Source organism: Rhinolophus sinicus, linkage group LG03 (assembly GCF_036562045.2).
Source record: "Rhinolophus sinicus isolate RSC01 linkage group LG03, ASM3656204v1, whole genome shotgun sequence".
NCBI classification, from domain to species: domain Eukaryota; kingdom Metazoa; phylum Chordata; class Mammalia; order Chiroptera; family Rhinolophidae; genus Rhinolophus; species Rhinolophus sinicus.
This window is the reverse complement of record NC_133753.1, coordinates 135,184,382-135,207,151: the sequence shown is the minus strand read 5'-3', so window position 1 is coordinate 135,207,151 and position 22,770 is coordinate 135,184,382. Positions and strand designations below refer to the sequence as shown.

Below are 22,770 nucleotides of genomic sequence, written 5' to 3'. Positions count from 1 at the left end.
TGATTGGCTACATTTTATTTTTAATAGATATGACCCTTCTGCTTGAAGGAATTTAAATAAATTTGAAAAGTGTTTTTGCAAAATAAAACCTTTTATCCTGTGCATAAAGGAAAACAAAAGATACTTTGTTGCATTGCTGTCTCTGTTATCACTGTGATCAGTCTTGTAACAGTGATACATATAGGTTGATAATAGACAAGTGATTTGCCCTTTTTAGGTACAAACCATATTTTGTCCCTTTTCAAAGACTTGGGACACCATTCTGTTACAGAGAGCATAATAATATGGTCTCTATGTTATTAGACTCTCTGGAAATGTTTCCTGTCTTTAGAGATACTTGGACACACTAGGCAATGATATGACAGATATTGCCAAGTAATTCAAACAATAGGTGGGAAAGCATACAGATCCCTTTCAGCTCTAAAATTCTGTGACTTTCTATTAAACTTCCTGGATATATGAACCAAGACTACTTCAAAACAGGAGTACCCTTAGAGCTTTCAATCTGAAATTTTTGTATAGGGCATGTTCAAAAATTTCAAGTGGTAGAAGGAACTCATTTTTAGCTACAAGTCTAAACAAGGTACTTTAAATCAGTGTTTTAATTAAACACTGAGATATACAGTTTCACCACTTGGTGGTGCCCAGAATGTTTAAAATCTTCCAATATGTACTCTAGGGGAGCTCATCTGCTGAGCTTTCAAAGAATTCTTTCTGTTTAAGAGTTATATTTCATTTCAAATGAACCTCAGTTAAAGGAAATGTATATTTTAGTAGAAAAGATGGACTATATATAAGAAATCAGCTTAAGGCCCAGTTTTTATTAATTTCAGATTTTATTTTAAAAATATACACAAATCCTATATATACACACACACACTAATCCTTTTAGAATATTCATCTTGAAAATCAGGATTTGTCATTTGGTTGCTTTAGCAATAGATTCTTAATTCATCCTTATGCTGTTGTTTAGGAAACACTGTTTTTCACATGGCCAGGAGGTTATAATTTTATTTTCAAATTTAAAGACTATGCATGAATGCCACACTCTTTCTGTCTTTTCAAAGACTATTTTCTGAAGTGTAGTGAAGCTGGTTATTTTTTTATAATGACATTAGCAGTAATTTGCCTAATTCATATAAATAATTACTATACTTGCCTTTGATACCGTTCATGATTTCCTAATCTGTTTCATTTTTTGCTAGTATGAAGATTTCCTAGATGCTCGATTTAAAACCATGAAGAAAGATTCCTTGAATTCATCTCATCCAATATCATTATCATCTGTTCAATCTTCAGAACAGATTGAAGAAATGTTTGATTCTCTTTCATATTTTAAGGTATTACAATGAACACAAAAAGTACCTGGAGTAGGTTTCAAATTAATTTCATATGTGAGCAAGCTGTATGATTTTGATTATTTTAAAGATAAAATGAATATTATTTTCAGGTATCGTGTTATAGTTTAAGATGTTTGCTTCTGTTTAAATCTTGGTCTTCTCTTTTTCTGGGTTATTCTTCCTCCATCTCGTTTAAGTTCTCTGACCGGTATTCAGGGCAGTTAACTAGATCTTACAGCAATATATCTTTTGAAGTTGGTTCATTCTTTAGATCTACAGATCAAATACCGGTATGTCCAGGGAGGGTTCTTAGTAACCCCTTGGCTGTGTCATTCAGGATTGAGGTGTATTCCAAAGTCAGAATTGCCGAAACAAGTCAGCAAAAACAGATTTTAGGAATTGAAGATTAGATCGCAGCATCAGAAACACACACCCCAGGTTTGGAGGTGAAGCAAAACCAAAAAGCTAGAAACCTGATCGGGATTACCAGAGGTCAGAAGAACAGAGATATCATGCCGCTTACATTTGCGTTGGGAGGGAGGGGTGAATGTTAGGCCTTCTTTGCCTCCTCACTCTGGCTCTCAGATTAATTGACTAATAAATTGAATTCCTGTGTTAGAGAAGAAAACACACAAAACATGTGAGGTACAGTCCTTGTCATCAAGAAACTCAAAGTTTAGGTGGTGGGTACTTGTGAAGCAATAAGAAATAATGTGTGCTGAGTGCATGGTACAAAGTATTTTGCCCTGGGATTCTGAAGAGAAATTGTTTGGAGGAAAATGGAAATTGAAATGAGTTAAATAATAAAAAGAATATAGGTGAAGAGGAATGGGAAGAGTAAAGTACAGCAGGAATGGGACAAGGAGGTGTGTGACGAAAAAGTCAGGAATACTGATGGGCAAGGCACTTTTGCCTAGGGAGTAAGTGTTTGCGTCCAGTGGAAGCTGAATGTGGAGTTGGGGAAAGATGAGAAAGATAGGCTGGGCTCAATGGTAGAAGGTCCTCAAGGCCATCAGGAATCTGGCTTTTTTCTGTAAGCGATGCGAAGCTTTAGAAAAGTTTCTAACAGAGGAATGACTTGATTAAAGTTACCATTTAAGAAAATTAATTTGTTTGAGTTTATAAAATGGATTTAACTGGAGAGAGACCCAAAGTCGGCAAATAGCTGCTGAAGTCCAAACATGAAGTGTTAAAGGTTGAAATTAGGAGTGGCTGTGAGAGTGGAAGGAAAAGGGTGTTGTAGAAACACTCTGGCTAGAGAGCAGTACTTAAAGCATTTAGTGACTGGGTAAGAGGGACAGGAGGAGGCAGAAATGTTTTGCAGCTGCAAGCCTGACTGGCGGAGAGAATGCTAACACTGTTAACCAGTAGCGAAATTAGGAGTTCAATTAACTATATTAAATATATCCCAGTTAGAGCGTCTGCTGTGATTTTTAAAGCCCATTCTGGACCTGTCAATAAAGAACATTTTAAAACTTGTGGTTCTGTTCTTGTAAACAAAAGTTATTTCAGGATTTGTTGTCACAGAGCTCTGTCTTCCTCCGACCCCCACCCTCTAAACCCATAATTCACTGTCTTCTGATCATGTGGTCTCCACAGCATACCTAACTCCTGTCAATATGGTCACTACTTATTCAGATTTGGGAATCTGGCAAGTATTTTACATACCTGAGAAAAGTAGAGCACTGGATAATTTACCAATGTTGTGTGTAAGAAGAAGTAAGTGCCAGTAGGGAAATGTGTGTAACAGACATATTCTATTGGTTTTCATAACCTTCAAGCCTAATTCTGATGCACAGGTTGTTTTGTGAGAATTCATTCACTTAGCAAATCTTACAAGTACCAACCTTGCACCTGGCATTGTCCTACTAGGTGCTGGGGATACATTAGGGAACAAGGTGGACTGTGTCGCTTCTGCCATGGAGCTTCCATTTCCGAGTTCAGAGATAGAGACAGATACTATACAAATGAATGAATAAATAGACAGCGAGCCATGTGTCTGGAGTGGAATAAGCAGAAGGGAAAGTAGTCGATGTAGTCAGAGGGATTATAGGGAGCCAGCTCATTGTAGGGTCTAATAGGACATAGTAAGGACCTTGATTTTATGCTAAGCGGAAGGAAAAGCCATTTGAATAGGGAAGTATCAGAGTATGACGTATTTTTTAAAAGATCACCACTTAGCCTTCAACATCACGTGGAGTCAAAATGACTAGTTAGGAGGTGGTTGTAATAGACCAGTGGTAAGAGAATGGAGGCTGGACTAGGGTGGTAGTAGTGAAAGTGATGAGCTGTGGTATATTGTAAAGGTTAATCCAGGTGAATTTGCTAATGGATTAGGTGTGAAACGTAAGAGCGTAGTCAAGGTTGACTTCAAGATTTTTGCCTGAACTACTGGGAAAATGGAATTGTTATTTGCTGCAATGAAGACTATTGGAGGAGTAGGTTTTGGAGAGGATAATAAAAAGTTCGTTTGGGGTACGTTTGAGAGGGGAAATGGAAATACTACCAAGCAGGCAGTTGGATATGAGTCTGGAGTTCAGAGGGGAAGCCTGGTTAGATATATTAATATAAAACTTGGGAGCCATTTAAAACCCCTTGAGTTTAGGAGATCAATTAGGAAGAAAATTTAAAGAGAAGAGGTCTGAAGGTTCAATGCCAGGGGATGTCAAAGTTCATTCCTTGGGAAAGTGGAGGGAATCCAGCAGAAGAGACTGAGAGGGATGGCCAGTGAATAGGGGGAGAATCAAGAGTGGTATCCCAAGGCCAAGTACAGAAAGACTTTCAAGGAGGAGTGGGTGATTTACTATCCTAAATGCCGCTTACTAGTAGGTTGATACGATGAGCCTGAGAAGTGATAGTAGCTTGACGCCATGCAGTTCACCTTGAAATGACTTTGAAAGGAGCATTTCCAGTGGAGTGATGGTTGGAAGATGGCTCAAGAGAAAACGGAAAGAGAGCAAATGGAGATGGCCAGTGCAGGCGACTCTTTTAAGGAGTTGACTACAAAGGGAAAAACTGGAGGAGGCATGGGACTAAGGAAAGGAAGGGCATGTCTTATTTGTTTAAAATAAGGATTACATAGTTTTTGTTTGTTAATGGGAATGTTACAGTAGAGAGGGAACGCTGGTGATGGCAGAAGAGAAGGGGAACTGTTGGGAAAAGAATGAGTACTAATATATAGCACAAGTAACACTGTGAGGTATGATATAGAAATAAGAGAGCAGTAGGCATTAAATTCAGTTATACGTGTATGGTAATCTTGATGACTTAACATGGCTGCATTTTTATCAGAGGTGAAATTCATTCAAAAATCATTTGAGTGTCTGCCGTGTGCTAGGCATTGTTTTAGTCATTGGAGTTGAGTTTTTCAGTTTTTCCCTTAACTAGCATACAGTCTAGAAAAGGAAATATATATACAGAGCGTGCCAAAAAAATGTATACACATTTAAGAAAGGAAAAAACTATTAAAATTGTAATAGTCAATATATACCAATAACAAAAGATGATTACAAGTCATGTTTGACTTCTGCAATTACAAGAGGTGCTCAAAGTGGTTGCCATCAATGTCTAGACAGTTTTGATTACGGCAAACTACTGCTTGAGCAATGTTGACCAAAGTGTTCACTTGTATACAATTCTTTGACACCCCCGGTATACATGGCAGGTATAAGAAGTGAGACAAATTGCTTTTGAAGATGGAGAAATACAATTTCTGCCTCGAATCAGGGAAGCCTTTATGGAGGAGGTGGTTGTTTTAAGACTGGAAATGATGACATGTGCATTAGTGAATAGAGTGTGGCCTCAATAGTTGCATGCCTGATTCTAAATTATTAGTGTATACTTACTGCCCTGTACATTCATTAGTTCCAAACATATTTAAATTGACTCTGCAGGAAGAAGAGAGATCTTAATTACTTCAGCAACATGATATACTAAAATTAGAAATGAATGTATTCCCCAGCAGAGAGACTTTTGAGAGCTCTGCTAATTTATTATCTGCCACGGTTTACCCATGAATTCAACTGGTATTCTAAGCATTGGGGATAGGGGCGGGGATGCCACGGAAAATTTGGCGTGTTTTTTTTTATTAAAAATATATTTGTAAACACTTAGCTTTTAAACACTAACACTGAAACAGCGAGTAACTTATAGAGCACACAAAATGGCTCATAGGAGAATAAGTTCACTTGGGAATCTACTCCATTAATTATTTGTCAAACCCCTTAAAATAATTTTTAAGACAATTTTGAACATAGCCCACATCTGATTATACGATACTAACTAGACTAAATAACAGTGTGTTATAGCTAGGCTCTATATATGAAAATATTTGCTTAGAATGGGTATATTTTGAATTTTAGATTCTCAATTCTATAAACCTATTGTATTCTAATATTGTCCTCTCTTTCTCACTTTTCTTTTTTAATAGGGAGCTTCTCTCTTGTTGATGCTGAAAACTTACCTTGGTGAAGATGTATTTCAACGTGCTATTGTCCTATACCTGCGTAATCATAGCTATGGATCCATTCAAAGTGATGACCTGTGGGATAGTTTTAATGAGGTGTGTGACCTGGATATTTTATTTAGCTCTTAAAGTAAGAAGAGAGTAGTTCTCCTATTTATATTTTTGTCAAGTATATAAATAAGCTGTGGTACCAAGGATAATTATTTAAGAGAGAGGAGATGGAGCTTAAAATATAAATATTTATGAATAGAGCACAGAAATAAAAGTCAAGAAATGGAAGTACTAGTCTTACTTGCTGAGAAGTTTCGTGTGGCCATGCGTAACCATTTTTATTCCATGCCTTCATCTCCACTCCTGTGTTGTAGGAATTGTCTTATCTGAGTCAATGTATATTACTGTATTTTCATTATTTGATTTTTTTGTTTTTTCTTAAACCATCCTTTTCTGTGTGTATGCTTTTGCAGTTTTCCCACCTCCCAGTCATGATTTTTCCCTATCCTTTGCCCTGTGCATCCTCCTGTCCTGTAGGGCCATGGTCCTCTGGAGTAAATGATACAAGCTGGTTGCCAGGGGCTGCCTACCACCCTTCCAGCTTGCTGTTTGGATTTTGTCGTGCCTGCAAATATTCTAACAAGCGGTGTAGTTAGGTACAAGTTAGGCTTCAGAGCAGTGCCAGAAGCCAGCCTGCATCGCGTGCTCGCTCACTGTGCAACCTCATAAGCATTTGAGTTTGTTACGCTGATTGAGATAAAGTTCTCAATGTTTACATCACAGACACATTTGAAAAATTGATGAAAGTTCTGGACGTATTCCCCAGAAAAACTGCATATATGCAAAATAGCACCCACAAGTTTCAAAGTTTTATAGACCCTGGAATAAGTACCCCACATTGGGTCTTTTCCACATACTCTTTCTGCTTCCTTGCCTTATCTGAAAACTGCTATTTTCTAGCTGTTAACCCTTTGGCCAGAAGGTATACCTTCCTTACTCTCTGAGTTCTGTTTGAGAGATCAGTTCTCACTACTGAAGAGTTGCTTCCAAACCATGGTTTTTCCTCTTATCATATAGTAGCATTGCAATTGAAAGCCACATTATTTACTTTATACTCATTATATTATCTCCTGACATTTGGGACATATTTCTGCCTTCCTCACCGACTTCAACTTTTGCTTCATACTGTTTTCCTAGCCCAACATAGTCCCTAATGTTACCCTCAGGTTTTTCAGCACCCACGTCAAATTATGCACTGGCCTCTTCATTTCAGTTATGTTTCAAAGACCCAGAAGTTCCTTGTTTGGGGACAAGTTTGTTTCCTTCCCCAACCTCTTGTCCAGAAATAAATAGACCCCAGCCATGAGAAATGTAAAATGAATATCACAATGAATTTGGGAAGATTTGCTCCATCCTTTTCTGCTTTAAATTAATTGCGGGCTGGTGATTGGTGGAAGGCCTGCCGTAGCATATGATATTACCAAACATTTTAAGTACTTCATGATTTTAGTTGCTTGCAATTCAAATCCATATGTAATCTAGGAAAATAAATTGTCATAAATTTGACTCACCTGCTTTAAAGAGATAGTTGTTTAAAAATTGTATCTTAATCATTGATATTAGATGTCTTAGGGATATTGGGCTTTAGAGGGTCTGTGAACCTCTGATACTGGATTCTAGATTTTGTAGATAAGTTCATGCATTATCCGGGACAGAGGGCCTCACCATCAAAGAAGTTTACCGCTGTTCTCTAGAGAGACTTAAAGTCAAGGCAGCTGACCTGCTCATATTTTACTCTTCTGCTCCTGCTGCTGTTCCCTGCCATTCTGACAGTATTAGTTCTTTAAAAGGAGAACTTTAGCATTTAAGAAAGTAGAGGGTCTGGAGACTAAAGGCAAATCTGGATGCAGCTGATTCACAGGAGTGAGTAGCAGTGCTTCTGATTCTAGACTGTATGTCATTATTCATACCTTCAGTGACCTGAAGAAGCACTTACGTTTTTCTAGGGAGTTTAATGAACACTCGGTTGATACGGTATCTGCTGCTTTTTTAGCATAACGTGCCTCCCTCACTCTCTTTAGTTGTCACTTCGTTCTGTTCCAGGTTACTTTCCTTTTAGCAATGGCTCATTTACTTAGATTAGATAAGTAAATGCAACTCAGCATTCATGCTACTTTTTTACTGTTAACATTAAATGTTGCCTTCATAGCATGTGGTAGGGAAAAAGGGAAAGGTATAGATAAACTGTAGTTTTTAAACTGTTTATCTTTAAGCAAAAACTATTTATTCTTTTATTTATAGATCACAAACAAAACGCTAGATGTAAAGAAAATGATGAAAACCTGGACGCTGCAGAAAGGATTTCCTTTAGTGACCGTTCAAAGAAAAGGAAAGGAACTTCTTGTACAACAAGAAAGGTTCTTTTTAAATATGAAGCCTGGAATCCAGCCTTCAGGTGTAAGGTACAGGCCCTCCTCTCCCTGCTGTCTTTTTTTGCACACAGGTTAAAGTATATTTAAATGCTTTGTAATTATAGCTTCTTATGAAACCTAATAAGATTATTATCCCTTTCTGGGACTACCTTGAAAATTTTCACCTTCCTGCCAAAATCCCTCCCAAAACCAAACAAACAAATTGTGTATAACTGACTGAAATGTTGGAAAGATTAATCTTTCAATATTTTCTTTTTACAGCTATCTGTGGCATATTCCACTAACCTTTGTCACTGAGGGGAGAAATTATTCAAAATATCAATCGGTATCATTACTGGAAACAAAATCAGGTTTGAAAATAATTAATACTTTTCTGATAAGAAATTGGGTACAGCATATTTTAAAAACATCTGACTAAGCAGAAGAAAGGAGTTTATCCTTTCCAGTGTGCACACTCTCTGGGCTGGTTTTATGAGGCACCAATGTATGATGTGACTAGAGCGAGACTGAATCTATATATCATAAATAAAATTGGTCTTTCTTAGTCGTATGATATAAGGCATAAGAAATTGCACTGAATGTGCTAGCAGTCCTAGAATATAGCAAATGATATATTTTTATATCCTAGAATATATTTTATGTTACAAAATAAGAATTAGAGCAGTTTCTTAAAGTATGTTCTGCTCTCTGCTTTCTAGGGGTGGGCTGGGGCAATGAATGGCATTTTAACAAGCACCCTAGATGATTCTTATGCATAATAAAGGTTGATTCATGGCCTAGATTTATAGTAAACAATTATTACAAAATGTCCTGTAGACACAGTATACATTTTTTTTGGTAATGAAAAAAAATGGGGCAAGAAATTATGATTACAAGGAAGGGAATCATAAAATGTGAAGATTGTGTATGCTGACCCGCAAGGAGTCTATAAAAAGCAATTGAAACGTAGTTTCTGACCATCTGTTAAATACCTCTATGAATGCCACATAATGTGTCCTCTTAATTTACATCCTGAAAGAACATAAGGCTCTTGGGTTCTGTGGGAACCATTAGTGATACTTTAGATTTATGGAAAGGGAAAATTTCTTGTTTGAATTTGGATCTGGTGTTCAATCCTGTATTTTTGAGAGGGTCGTATAGCTTAGTGGGTAAGGGAACAGACTGGAGCCAGATTGCCTGGTTCAGTTGTGTGATGGTGAGTTATATGACCTCTCAGAGCCTCATTCCCTCAGCTGTAGAATGGACATAGTGATTATACTTACTTTGTAGTGTTATGATGAGGATTACTTGAGTTCATTTATATGAAACACCTAGAACAATGACTGGCACGTGTTATGTGCTATATACATGTTAGCTATTGTTATTAATGTTGTTATTGGAAAAAATAAATGTCATATGTCCGCATAACATAAAATCGAGAAAATGGAAAAAAATCTTCTCAGCCTATCATAACTACTCTCATGATTATTTCTAGTCATTTTTCTTTCTTTCTAGTCATTTTCAAAGATATTTTTTACTTACTTGATATTGTGTACATGTGACTTTTATATCTTTTTTTCTAGGAAAAAACCTAACATATACAGTAATTGACTTAATCTTCCCTTATTGTTGGACATTTGATTCACCATTTGTCTCTATAAAAAAAAAAAAATTGAGCTCTTAAATGTTTTTTCATTATTTAAACTTTTTCATAGGAATGCTTCTCAAAATGAAGACTGTGTTACCTTTTGTGATTTAATACATATTTCTAACTTGCCCTTCTGTTGTGTGATAACAATTTATAATGGCAGTTGAAATATATGAGCATACCAGTTGCATTGCAGTTAACTAGAGTGAAATGTTACAACAAGCTCATTACTTAAAACACTAAGAACAGTTGAAGCCATCATATCTTTGATTAATATAGCATAGCTGGAGATGCAAGGAAGTGCCACCTCCTTTAATGAGAACAAAACTCCATACTTCCCGTGGGCCCTGGAAGGATAGTCTCTGAGACTACCATCTCAAAGAGAACAAATCATCTCATCTCCCTGTTTGAAAGGGACCAATAAAGAAATTTTGCAAACCTCCCGATAGTATGTAAGTTTTGGGTGGTATTAGAAGTAATTGGACAATAAGAAAACTGCTTTTATTAGCCCTTTCCTTTTTAGCTCAGTTTATATGTGAGCTTCTTAAACTCTTTTTGAGATTCTAGCTCCTATTTGTCTGCTCTAACCCTTACCTGGCGCTCTACACTTCCATTGCACAAAAGTTGTTTCAGCGACTCGAACATGCTATTCTTCCTCTTGTCTCTGGGCTTTTGCAATGCTGTTTTCTCTCCTGGAAGAACACTCCTGCCTCCCCGAACTTTGATTTGCTTCTATTCATTCTTCAGATCTTAACTCACCCATTGCTTGCTCCAAGAAGCCTTCCCTCACCCCAAGACAGGTTAGGTGCCCTTCTTATGTGTTTGAATAGCATTCTCTACTTCTCTACTTTTAACATACTGTAAGTACTGTTTCACTAATATCTCTCCCCACATTAGATGTATCCCCCCCATTGAAGATAGATATCATAGCTATGTGAATCACCTTTGCAACCTTAGCACCCCGTATGCACACAAACATTTATTGAATTAATAAATTTTAGTCTATAATGAAGTGACTCAATTTCAAATCTCACTGTAAAAAGTTCTAGGAAAAGAGCATTCAAAGCCTTGATGAAATGATATCTTCTGTTTCCCTTTCATTTGAAAATATTCTTGGTAAAGGGGAACATACAAAATGCACTGTCATATAGTTGGTTTAGTCTAGAGCTGGAAGTGAGCCGATGTCTGATGAAAGCAGTGCCTGTTCCTTTCTATTCTCAGCTGTGATATCTACCTTGCTGCTGCTGCTGTTTTAATTCCTGGCAGTTCAGGTTTTGAGAGTCCACACTGAAAATGGTCTGTCCTCACAAAAAAATGTTTGACCCTAAGGACACTTGGGTCTTCTTGGTTCCTGATGCTCCAGGAAGAATCACGGTTATTTATTTACTTTTTTTCTGTTCTTGAAAGAAATGTAGCAGAGACAGTGACTACACAGGCTTATTTTATGCCATATAACTTTAGTACAGTGTGTTATCTTGGTGGTTTGTTAAATCTATAGTATATTTCCATGTGTTCTAATGCCAGGATTGCTGGGTTAGTCCATTAGTTCAATTAAATATAGGACTTAATATTTGGTCAATAGCTTTGTCACTTTTCCCCACATACATGAATTTTGAACAGTTGATAGTGCAGAAAAAGAGCGAAAAGGGGCCAGTTTTTCAAGTTCCATATTGAAGAAATTATACTTAAAAAATGAGTGTCTCCCTTCTCTCCCTCCCTTTCCCTCCTCCCCTTCTCCCCACTCCCTTCTTATCCACATCTTAACTCAGACCTAAGCTTTTTAACTATAGGAAATTTTTGTAATAAATCTAACTTGAAATATTAACGTTTCTAGAAGGATATCACTGTGCCAGAAATATTTCTCTGAAACTTAAAGACATTTCATTGGAGTGAAAGGCAATTGGAAAAAAGAAGAAGGAAAAACATATAATTAAGATATTCATCGTGTGCCATTCTCTGCTCTTGCCTCTCCCTCCCGCCCCCCCCCCCCAATAAAATAAAGGAGAAGAAAGGGGTATTGCAGAAAGGAATGCTTTTGAACAAGAGGGGATGCAGTTGAACGGCAAGTCTCATGCTAGCCCTCTGGAGCAAACTACACAGAAAATTTTGCCACTTTGTAGTAGAAACATGGGTTTTGTTTCTGTGCTTTAATGTTTCTTTATAAAACAGTAGTTGATTTTCATAACTCATTGACAAATGGCTTTTTAAAATCAATATTAGATTACTTCATCTGGGCTTCTGCCATTTAAGATTGGAGTTGCTCATTCTTTTTTACTACTCAATGGACTGTGAAAATTGAACTGTTAATCTGTTAATGATTATAATAAATTGAAAACATATGAGGGTAGCCTCATCCACATTTGAGCTGCAGGATGTAGTTACCTCCCTTGTGAGCAAAGCTATTATTTTTTGATACCTGTGGTTTTAATGATCTCCATTCTGGATCATTCAGAAGACCTGAAAGAGACTAACATGTTGGCTCTTTATATGACAACTCTGCTCTCTATGCTGTTGGCTGCACTGCTTTATATTCTGTCATCGAAATGACAGTAATAATTTCAAGTACACTCCCAGCTGCGTCCCTCCTCGCTACCATCTGGACTTGGCTAAGTTTACAACATGGCCAGTTGCTTATCAGCCAAGATACTCTGTATTTCAATATTTTCCTGTATCCATCCAGTGGGAAAATTGCCATACGTATCATTCTTTGCCTCCTCTTATGGGAAAGGGAGATTTGGTGCTATTTAGTCCTTCTTCCTACGGTCCTTTCTTCATAAAAACTCTGTAGGAAATTGTGTTTGGTGACCTGCAGAGTGTTGATATTTTTGTATTAGCTAATGATAAAGTTAATTTCATCAGTCATAGGTTTGTTAAAAATATCTCCCGCTTGGAGCATCTACTGTTACCGTCACAATTACTCCTTAGAACTACATTCTGCTCTGGAAAAAGGAATAATCCTTATTAATGTAAATGATCTTTCCCGTCTATTCCAATGTCAGCAATAAAACAGAAATTAGCATAGAATTTTTTAATGAAGAAGACATTATCTGATATGTCATCTTAAGACATGATCAGAATATAAGTCTTGTCCATCTTAAAAATCTTTTGCAGTTTTAGTAGAATTGGAGTAAAGTATTTACCGTATTTTGTTCATTCATTCTTTAATTCACCAAATATGTTTTAAGTACCTGCTAGGAACATTGTTTTAGGCACTGAGGGATTAACACTGACCAAAATAGTAAGCTCATGAGTTTATATCCTAATAAGTAGTTAATTTTAAGATGCTTAGAAGCGTACATACCCTTAGCGATTATATTAAATTCACGTCCTTGTTGCCAGCTTTAAAGGGCATTTCTTGATTAGTAATTTAAAGGATTTTAAAAATTCCTACATATATTTTATCACCCGCTTTTGTAGTAATATAGTTTTTGTAGTCATATGTCTTGTAGCTCCTTATTAATTGTACATCAATTGAACAATTCTATGTGCATTTCTAACAATGGTCTCAGCATTTATATATGTAATGGTAAGGCCCCAAAAAGTGCATGTTATTTTTCTATTATTTTAACTGATTTATTTCTTCTTTGTGCCTAGTGAGACCTTTATTCTTCCCTAATGTTTATTTTGCTAGCTTTGAGTTATGTGACTTTTCTAAATCATCTTGTTCTTCCTTTGCTAACATAATGAAAGGCAACAAAGGCCAAATGGAATCCATTTTATATAGTTCTTTCATGATCTTCTCCTACTGCCTCACCCTACACATACTTTATCTTCTCCCTGCTTCTCTTCTCTAGCCCAATGGACTTGGGAGCCAGTTCAGTGCATGGATACTTTCTCTCTGGGCTTTGAACTGTTAGGGTCCCTCTTCATCTGACTAATACCTATATAGATTTTGAAGTTTCACCTTAGGTGTCTTTTTATTTCCAAGAAACCTCTCCTAACCTCCCCTTGGGGGGTGAAGCATTTCTTATATGTGCTTCCATAAAATACCATATTTTCTTTTTCGCTCAATAACATTTATATGATATTTTACATTAGATTGTAAGATCTATGAGTGAAGGGACAGACATATCTACCTTGTTCACCGTTAAATGAATGAATGAATGAATAAATGAATAGTGTTCTTTGTTAACGTGAAAATAACTGTGCTGAAAGGTAGAAATTTAGTTTCATAGTAAAACTAATATAAAAGTATACCATATTAACTTTGAAACAAAGCATCATTTAATATTTTTTCTTCTCTCTCTCTCTCACTGTTTGGTTCTGTATTAGATGTCATCAATCTTACAGAAGAAGTGCAGTGGATCAAAGTCAATACAAACATGACTGGCTATTACATTGTGCACTATGCAGATGACGACTGGAAAGCGCTAATCAAACAGTTGCAAGTAAATCCTTATGTCCTGAGTGACAAAGACCGAGCCAACCTCATCAACAACATCTTTGAACTTGCAGGGTAGAGTATATTTGGTTTGGGGTGTTTCTTTCTTTCTTTCTTTTTTTTTTTTTTAACCAAGTGGTATTGAGGAAAAGAACATTTTAGAAAAACAGTTCAAAAGAGATAGCATGTATTGCCTGTTACGTATCATTCAGTTTGGAGGACTGGGAAAATAGGAGACATATTCCTTACCTCCAGGAGCTTTACCATCTATATGGAAATATCAGCAACAAACATCGAACAGTTAAATAATAAGATTTAAATAATATTTCAAGATTGTAGATGCCAACAAGCAAGACACATATTTGCTGAATAAATTGACATAGGAGTTCAGGCTTTGTTTTATTTCTTGAGAGAATTCTTTTTTAAGCAGCACTTAGTTTGAGCCTGAGGCTTAGTGCTTACTCACTAGTTCGAGGGGCACCTCTCACAGCTGGCAGCTCCTTACTTGGGTACCACTTGCCTCCCCAACCACCCCGTGCATTACAGAATCCCACAGCCAAGAATGGCAGTGATCTTGTGCAGAGATACCTTCTGAATAGAAAGATAACCAATGGAGGTTGTTAATGGGTCTAGAGACACAAAGAATACTCAAAAGTATTCCTTCCGGATGCTCTTGATCTTCCTATTTTGGCTCATTTTTTTATGACATGACCTTATATTATCTCAGCCATCATTGTTATGATTTCTATAAAATGGTTACTTTTTAAAATGTACTCACCATAAATTCACCTCAGCTTAGCAAGTTTGACAAACAAATTCCCATACAAACACACAAAAGAATTTCTGATATAGACCCTCTTTATGCCACATGCTCTCACCTGGTAAATGTAAGTAATTAAAAAATAAATAAAATTAGTACTCTTCATCTTTTCTCACCTAAGGTATTGTCATACTTTTCCTGAGTTAGTAGCAATTTACAGGTGACTTACAGAATAAAAAAGGAGCTATTGTTTATCTTTCCGCTGAAATGTGTCTTTAACCTTGGGTCACACACATGAACTTAATCAAAGATAATAATATTTAGTCTAACTTTACAGAATGACACTCTAAGCTTAAATTTTAGATCTTCAAGACTCACCATCTGGCCATAAAATTTCTCTCTCAGCATGCATAGAGTTCATCTGCCTGTCTCGGTGTATTTACTTTTTCTGTTCCTTTACCCTTTAGCCTGGGCAGAGTACCTCTTCGGAGGGCCTTTGATTTGATTGATTACCTTAGAAATGAGACCTGTACTGCGCCCATCAGTGAAGCCCTGTTCCAGACAGGCCTCATCTATAACCTCCTGGAAAAGCTGGGATACATGGATCTGGCCTCAAGACTGGTGGTAAGCCTGGCCCTGCCAGCTTCTCTTGATTGCTTGCCTTTACTTCTTAGTTCTAATTCTACTCTGCAGTAAGACTGAAAAAGCATCTAGTTAAATTCTGTTTGTCTTCACTTTCCAAGTGGTGAAATCTTTACTTTGAATCAAAATGTCATTGCTTACCATGAAGAGTCAATAAAAGCTCAGCGTGACGTACGTAGTCTTGTCTGAATACCAAAATACAGACTTCTGAAACTGCTATCACATGAAGAGAAAATTTCTCTGCAAATCCTGGTTTATTTGCATATAATACATGTTGAAACAGGTCTTTTGGCAAAGTAATGCTCCCCATTCATTTCCTAGTGGTCAATATACAATGATAGTTATGTCTGTATTGAGAATATTCTGTTTCACGTGTCCTTACTGGTAACCTGTCTTACGGATGATGATGCTGGTGGATATAAGTTTCTCTGCGAAGCAGTAAAGGAGTCTCGGTATTGGAGATTGTTTTACCTTTTTTAAAACCAGTTGACTGATTTAACAGTTGTTATTTTAGACACTTTCAGTATTAAACTATTGACTGAGTCTTTAAAAGCTTGGGAGGGAGTAGTGAATTCTTTGTTTTATCTATTTCTCCGAATCAGCACATACTGACAACAGGGTTTGCTTTATAACCTAGTCAAGTTTTCCATGGACCACGCAAAAGATAGCTTTCAGGAAAAGGAAGAAAGTATTGGACCAGGACTTAGAGTAAGTCTTTTAGGGTTTTTGGTGTCCTCACTGGTAACAGAAAGGGATTGGATTACATCATTTTTCTTTTTTCTAACAGTCTCCTTTCTGCTGCTCTCACAGTCCTACTGTGCATGGCCTATGATAAGTGCTCTCATCACGTGCGTGATTCTCAGTGGGGGGAGGAAATGCAGGGCAGGGGGGCCATATAGAGTTTGAAAAGCACCCTTCATCACAAGTTTCTGATCTGACCACAAAGAAGCCACCCCCATTCCTACCCATCAGTGAGGTGCTGAAGTTATATGATTTCTGAGGTCTCTTTTAATTGATAGATTTTTATCATTCTAAAGGCTTTTAACTACCGGCCTTTGTAAAGATGCCTGGAATGTGACCCAGCCCATAGTGATGGTCAGTAAATGTTGAATGAATAAATGAGTGAAACACACCAGAAACAAGTACATTTCAGTGCTTACTATATGCTGTATGTCCGGCTTGGTACTTAATGTAGATTACCTCGTTTGATACTCACTCAATACCAAATAGAGATTTCTAACCCTTATTAGATAAATGAGGAGACTAAATAACTTCCCCAAAGTCACTCACCTAATAAATTATAAAACTGAGATTCAAACCCAGATTAGTTTCACTCCAAAGCTTACTCTTTGTGTGATGTTGTTATATTTTAAATTAATTTGTATTCTAGCAATGTCATCTTTCTAATGATACTTCTTGTTGGAAAAATCAAAGCTGTTTCTTTCTTGCTATCAGTTTTTTTTTTCTATTTTAAACAGATTTTAAGTAAAAACTATTTGAAGTGCTTGTAAACCATATGTTTAAGGTTTAAAATGACAGTCCCACATCTAGTTGCTGTCTTGAAAATGAAGTTTTCAACTTACTATTTGAGATTTCTTTTATATCAAAAATATTACTAACAGTATTTTTATAGTATGTGTGTGCCTTTCCAAGAAGTATGCAAATAGTTATTGGAATAGTTATTGGTCTCTCTTTTTTTTTCGTACGGCATCTTTTTATTTACTGTTGCTTTAAATGCACTTTAAAATTTATCTACATTGATTGGGAACAAAGAAACACAATTATTGGTCTTTTTAGGTCGCACTTAGAATCCAACACAGACTTGTTCCTGTTAGTATATTAAAGAAATGGCCATTTGTGAGTCAGTTTAGCTACCTCCCATGGACATTTGGGTTATTTGCAGTTTGGAGCTATTATAAACAGTGTTACTGTGAATATTCTTATATGTTTCTTTGATGAATATTTGTGTGCATTTCTATGGGGTATGTGTCTGGAAGTGGAATTGCTGAGTCACAACATACACATGATTAATATTGTACTACCAAATCGTTTTTCAAAGTTATGCCAATTTAATGCTCCATTTCTATTCTGGCTCTGTATCCCTGCCAACACTTAATAGTAAACCTTTTTCCATTTAGCCATTCGGATGGGTGCATAGTGGTATTGCAATTTTGGCTTTAATTTGCATTTCCCTTATGACTAGTGAAGGAGAATTCTTTTTGATGTATTTATTGACCATTGGATATTCTCTTTTGTGAAGTACCCAAGTCTTTCATTTGTTTTTCTATTGATTGTCAGTCTGTTCTTCCTGATTTGTAAGAGTTCTTTATATTCTATTTATGAGTCCTTTATTGATCATGTTTATTTTTAAATATCTTCTCCCACTCTGGCTTGCTTTTTCACTCTCTTAATGATATTTTTTTATTAGAATGATTTTTAATTTTGGTGTCTGAAATCTGCCTAATCCAAGATATTCTCTTCTGTGTTCCCTTCTGTAAACTTTATTATTTTACCTTTTATGTTTAGATCTATGATCCATCTGGAATTGATTTTTGTATATGATCTGGGGTAGACATAAAGATTCATAGATTTTCAATATGGATATTTAATTGATCTAGCACTAGTGTGTTTCATTGTATACATATTTTTTTTTTATTACAGAATTGCTATAATTACTTTGATTTGCCATATCAAATCACCACCATTTGGGGTAGTATATTAGTTTCCTAGGGCCACCGTAATAAATTATTACAAACTAATATCTTAAAACAACAGAAATTTATTCTCTTACAGTTCTGGAGGCCTTAAATCAAGGTATTGGCAGGGTAGGGTTGGTTTCCTCTAAGGGAGAATCTGTTCCATGCGTCTCTCTTAGCTTCAGGGAGTTGCCAGCAATGCTTGGCGTTCCTTAGTTTGTAGATGTAGCGCTACAACTCTGCCTCTGTCTTCACGTGGCATTCTTCCTGTGTTTTTTTGGTCCAAATTTCCCTGTTCTTACTAGGGCACCGGTCATTGGATTTGGGCCCACCGTCATCCAGTATGACCTCATCTTAACTTGACTACATCTGCAAGAATCCTATTCCCAAATAAGGTCACATTCACAAGTTCCAGGCAGACTTGAATTATAGGGGGACGTTATTCAACCCAGTATGGGTAGTAATAAATAACAGTACGTATCACTCACTTTTCTTCACTATTAAAGGACAGTGTTGGACTCTAGAAAATGAAGTTTGCGAATAGAAATAGACCCTAAGAGGAGGCAGAATATCTGTCTACTGGGAAGCTGCCCAGCTAGTTAGATTTTATGGTGGCAGAACCACTCTTCCCCCTGCTTCTCTCCATTAACTCTGCTGAGGCCCAGTGTCAGGAAGCACTTGATACTCAAGCTACCCCTGTGCTGAGAATGTATATACTGAGCTCAATTCAAGGAGTTAGACCTCTGGAATATTTTCCTACTGTGACACTCAAATAACTATTTATCTTCATTCCAGATGTTGATTCCCAGTTCGCTGGGCAGGTATGTGTTTATTAAGAACATACTTCAGGCTGAGGTTCAGGGGACTGATGGTTAGAGGGCACGGGCAGGGGTGTTAGTATGCGTTTGGAAGACGACGGGCCCTTTAACTGCTGTAGATCTTCATGTGCGTATACTTGATTGTCAGTTAAAAGTCAAGTTAGTTAGCTTTAGTTCATCAGGAGGGAGAAAGTGTCTCTTTAAAATTCTTATTCTAATCTTAGGGCATTCTGATAGCATCAAAACTCTCAAAATATGAAATCTGACCCACTGTAGTCAGAGATTGGAATGGCAGAAATTTCTGAGTCCTTGGAGCCAATCTTCAATCAGTATTTGTGATTAAGACTGGTGTCTAATTCTTTATGTCACTGTCGTCAGAGTGGTGTGTACATTTATTGGTCATTTTGTTGTGTAGGCTGTATATACCTACATAACACGTACCCATGTCCCACATTTTATGATGTATGCTGTGGTGTTGCAGTGGGTAGGGTCTGTAGGCACATTTGAATTGTGTCAAATTGTTCACATCTGATGTTAACATCTGATCCCAGCCATATTCCTGTTTCATCACTTATAAGTCTGTCATTATTTTACATATGAGGGGTTGCTGAGATAAACCTTTTGTAATAAAAGCTGACACTTCTCTTTTAAGAAGCTCAGTTGACCCAAGAAAGAACTCCCTGGGCGTATCAGTGTAAAATTAAAGCAGTAAATCAAAATGTAATATAAAACATAAGTGCCAGCATCTTTCCCTGTTTTATTTTTTAAATCATTTTGTGTTATTGTTGTTGCATTTTATTGCATATCCAATGTTTGTAGCTTGTATAACCCACCCCCCCAATTAGTTCCCTCTCCCCACTTGCCATTTTCACTTTATGAAATCAGGGGATTGGATTCTATTGTTTAATGAGTTTAAATTTCAAAAAATTAATTTAGAACCATGGAAAAATAGGTTTAATTTTATTTTTGAAAGCGAAAGGTAATTTGAAGCACTTGCTATGGTTTATTAATCTTAAAAACATAACCTGTTTTACTTATAAAAATGATATTTTATAACAGGAGGAATTTTTAAAAATAGAATTATTCTTTTTAAAATAGAATCTTTATTACGTTATCATTTGAAATATATTTAAAACCAACTATTTTTGGAATTCCTCTGGAATATTTGGTATAGGGTGTAACTAGTGAAATTGCACGCGATAATTCCGACGGAGTAGCTGCTCAGGAATTAGCCTCAGCACCTCCAACTGTCAGCTCCCCCTTGTCTTCAGGACTTTTAAGTGCCACTTTTTCCTACTGGCTTCTTTATGTTTTAGTAAACTGTCAAGGAACATTGCGCTTTTCTCCGCTTTTTAAAAATAGTATTTCAAACATGTAACTGTTTTTCTCTCCCATTCTTCCTTTGTTTCTATTTGACAGTTATGTGTAGCTTTGTTTCTATTTGACAGTTATGGGTAGCTTTCAAATTTCTTTTCTGCTTCAGCCAGTTGGGATGGTTTGCTCTCGTGCTACCGTTGAGGTCAGGCCAGTGGAAGACAGTATGTACCAATGAAGTCATGTGTATCCACTAGGATCTCTTGCATTGCTTTTAAGTGCCTTGCATTACCAATGAGCATGGCAAGTACTTTTCTGCTTCATGTCCTCCCAATGACTCGCAAGCTTTGTCACTCACACATTCCACAAGGTGGCTGTTCTTTCTCTATTTTATTGCTTTTGAAGCAAACAAACAAAAGCCGGTCCTTCTCCTTGCATGGATTCTTTCTTCTGTTCTCATAGTCAGCTCCACAAGAGACTTATTCAGAGAAAGTGTGCTGAGAAAATGGCCTCAGCAGTTTAAAACTCTCCAACTAGGATTCATTTTAGGTACTGACTGTGGTGCTCTGAAAGAATATAATGCTCTGGGAAGGGCTTGAGCTAATTTTCTGTGGTTGAGAGTTTCTGTATGTGGCTGTCTGTGGTACGTGTTGACCTGATGTGAGCCATGATAGAGATAGGGTGTTAAAGAAGTACCAGTGCAAAGAGCCCCTGGGCCCAGTACCCTGGAGGCGGAGCATGCCTGTAATTTTCTCATTTTGATTCTCCTCATTTATAGCCATACAGGTTTTCTAAAAACAAAACAAAACAAAACAACCTATAAGCATTTTTACATTAGAATTTTTGTTCCTTTTAGTGGCATTCATAAATGCATATTTTGTATGGTGGTTCTCACCCCTGCCCACGCACCACAGCTTGCAATATGAAAATACCTGCATATACTATGAACAGCTTCTACACTTCTGTTGGTTTCTTAATACCATAAGTATACATTTAAGAATGACATCTTCTTCAGAAGTAACTATAATGCTGGACTGGATAGTAAATGATTTTACTGAATAGCTGTTCATTTCCTTAAGTGTGATAAGGTATTATAGTTATGTAGAAGAATGCCCTTATCTCTGGGAGTTGTATGCTAACATATTTATAAATGAAATACCATAATGTCTGTAACTGACTTTTCATATGGTTCAGTTAAAGTAGGAAAAACATGTGTGTATGTGTGTTAATACACACATAGAAACAAAGCAGTTAAAAACCAGTGAAGCTAGCATACGGGTGTTCATTGGGCTATTTTTTGTAGCTAAGGTTCGAAAAGTTTTTAAATAAAAAATTGGGGGAGGATAACTATAAACAACTATACTTTCCTGCAGTCCTCATTTTCTCTCTAATTTGATTACATTAGTTTGTTACAGTGTCAAACTAGTTGCTATTTTAAATATTCCTTTAATATTGGATTCAGAAACATTTAAACATCTACCATGAGTAAAGAAGTACATCTTTTCTCTCCTAGTTTTATGGATTTATGGATTCTAAAGTCACGAGGTCAGGAAGTTCCAACTTTCTTTTAGCCGTGGTTTTAGGTGATATTTTTTGGCAGGCAAATAAATTCTAGCTGCAAACACACAGAAAAAAGTTTCCCTACTGCGCAGAAGTCATTAATTTTCTCTGTGTTGTCACTGAAAGTCCTCCTGGCCTATAGCAGCCTTATGTCTTATTGAATGGTTTCATCCCAGCTGTGTGTGGGCAATTGATATTTAATGAGTAATAGCTATGTCTCCCTGCCTTTTTTCTCCTTGGGTAAATGTTGGGAAAAAGAGATCTAGTTGTCCTGATTTTCTGGTTGTCCTTCTCCATTATAATCCATGCTGTCTCTCTAGACCAGGATATTTAAATTGCTTCAAAGCCAAATTCAACAGCAAACTTGGACTGATGACGGCACCCCATCTATGAGAGAGCTGCGGTCAGTTTTGCTAGAATTTGCTTGCACCCACAACCTCGAGAACTGCAGCACTACTGCCATGAAGCTATTTGACGATTGGATGGCATCCAATGGAACGCGAAGGTGACGTGTGCTTCTACTCAAATGAACTCCTCTTCTTTACCTCCCATCATATACTGAAACCAGGATCTTCTCATCGTGGATCACAAATGTTGTAAAACTCAGTGTTAATATAGGTGAAGTCTATGCCCTTGTATTATAAAATAAGGCTGTTTTTCAATTGTGGTTAAATACATATGAGTACAACATGAAATTTACTATCTTGAACAATTTTTAAGTATACGGTTCAGTAGTGTAAGTAT

The 22,770-nt window shown here is 36.7% G+C and overlaps 1 protein-coding gene across 1 annotated transcript in view; it reads left to right on the top strand.

Annotated features, from left to right (window-relative positions):
• LNPEP (leucyl and cystinyl aminopeptidase) overlaps positions 1 to 22,770 on the top strand; it is a 78,401-nt gene that overhangs the window by 48,602 nt on the left and 7,029 nt on the right. The window contains exons 6-12 of the mRNA XM_074329203.1: positions 1,206 to 1,340; positions 5,770 to 5,901; positions 8,098 to 8,258; positions 8,490 to 8,578; positions 14,128 to 14,311; positions 15,464 to 15,620; positions 22,347 to 22,531. Coding sequence (XP_074185304.1) covers positions 1,206 to 1,340; positions 5,770 to 5,901; positions 8,098 to 8,258; positions 8,490 to 8,578; positions 14,128 to 14,311; positions 15,464 to 15,620; positions 22,347 to 22,531 — 1,043 coding nt within the window. The remainder of the gene's footprint in view (positions 1 to 1,205; positions 1,341 to 5,769; positions 5,902 to 8,097; positions 8,259 to 8,489; positions 8,579 to 14,127; positions 14,312 to 15,463; positions 15,621 to 22,346; positions 22,532 to 22,770) is intronic.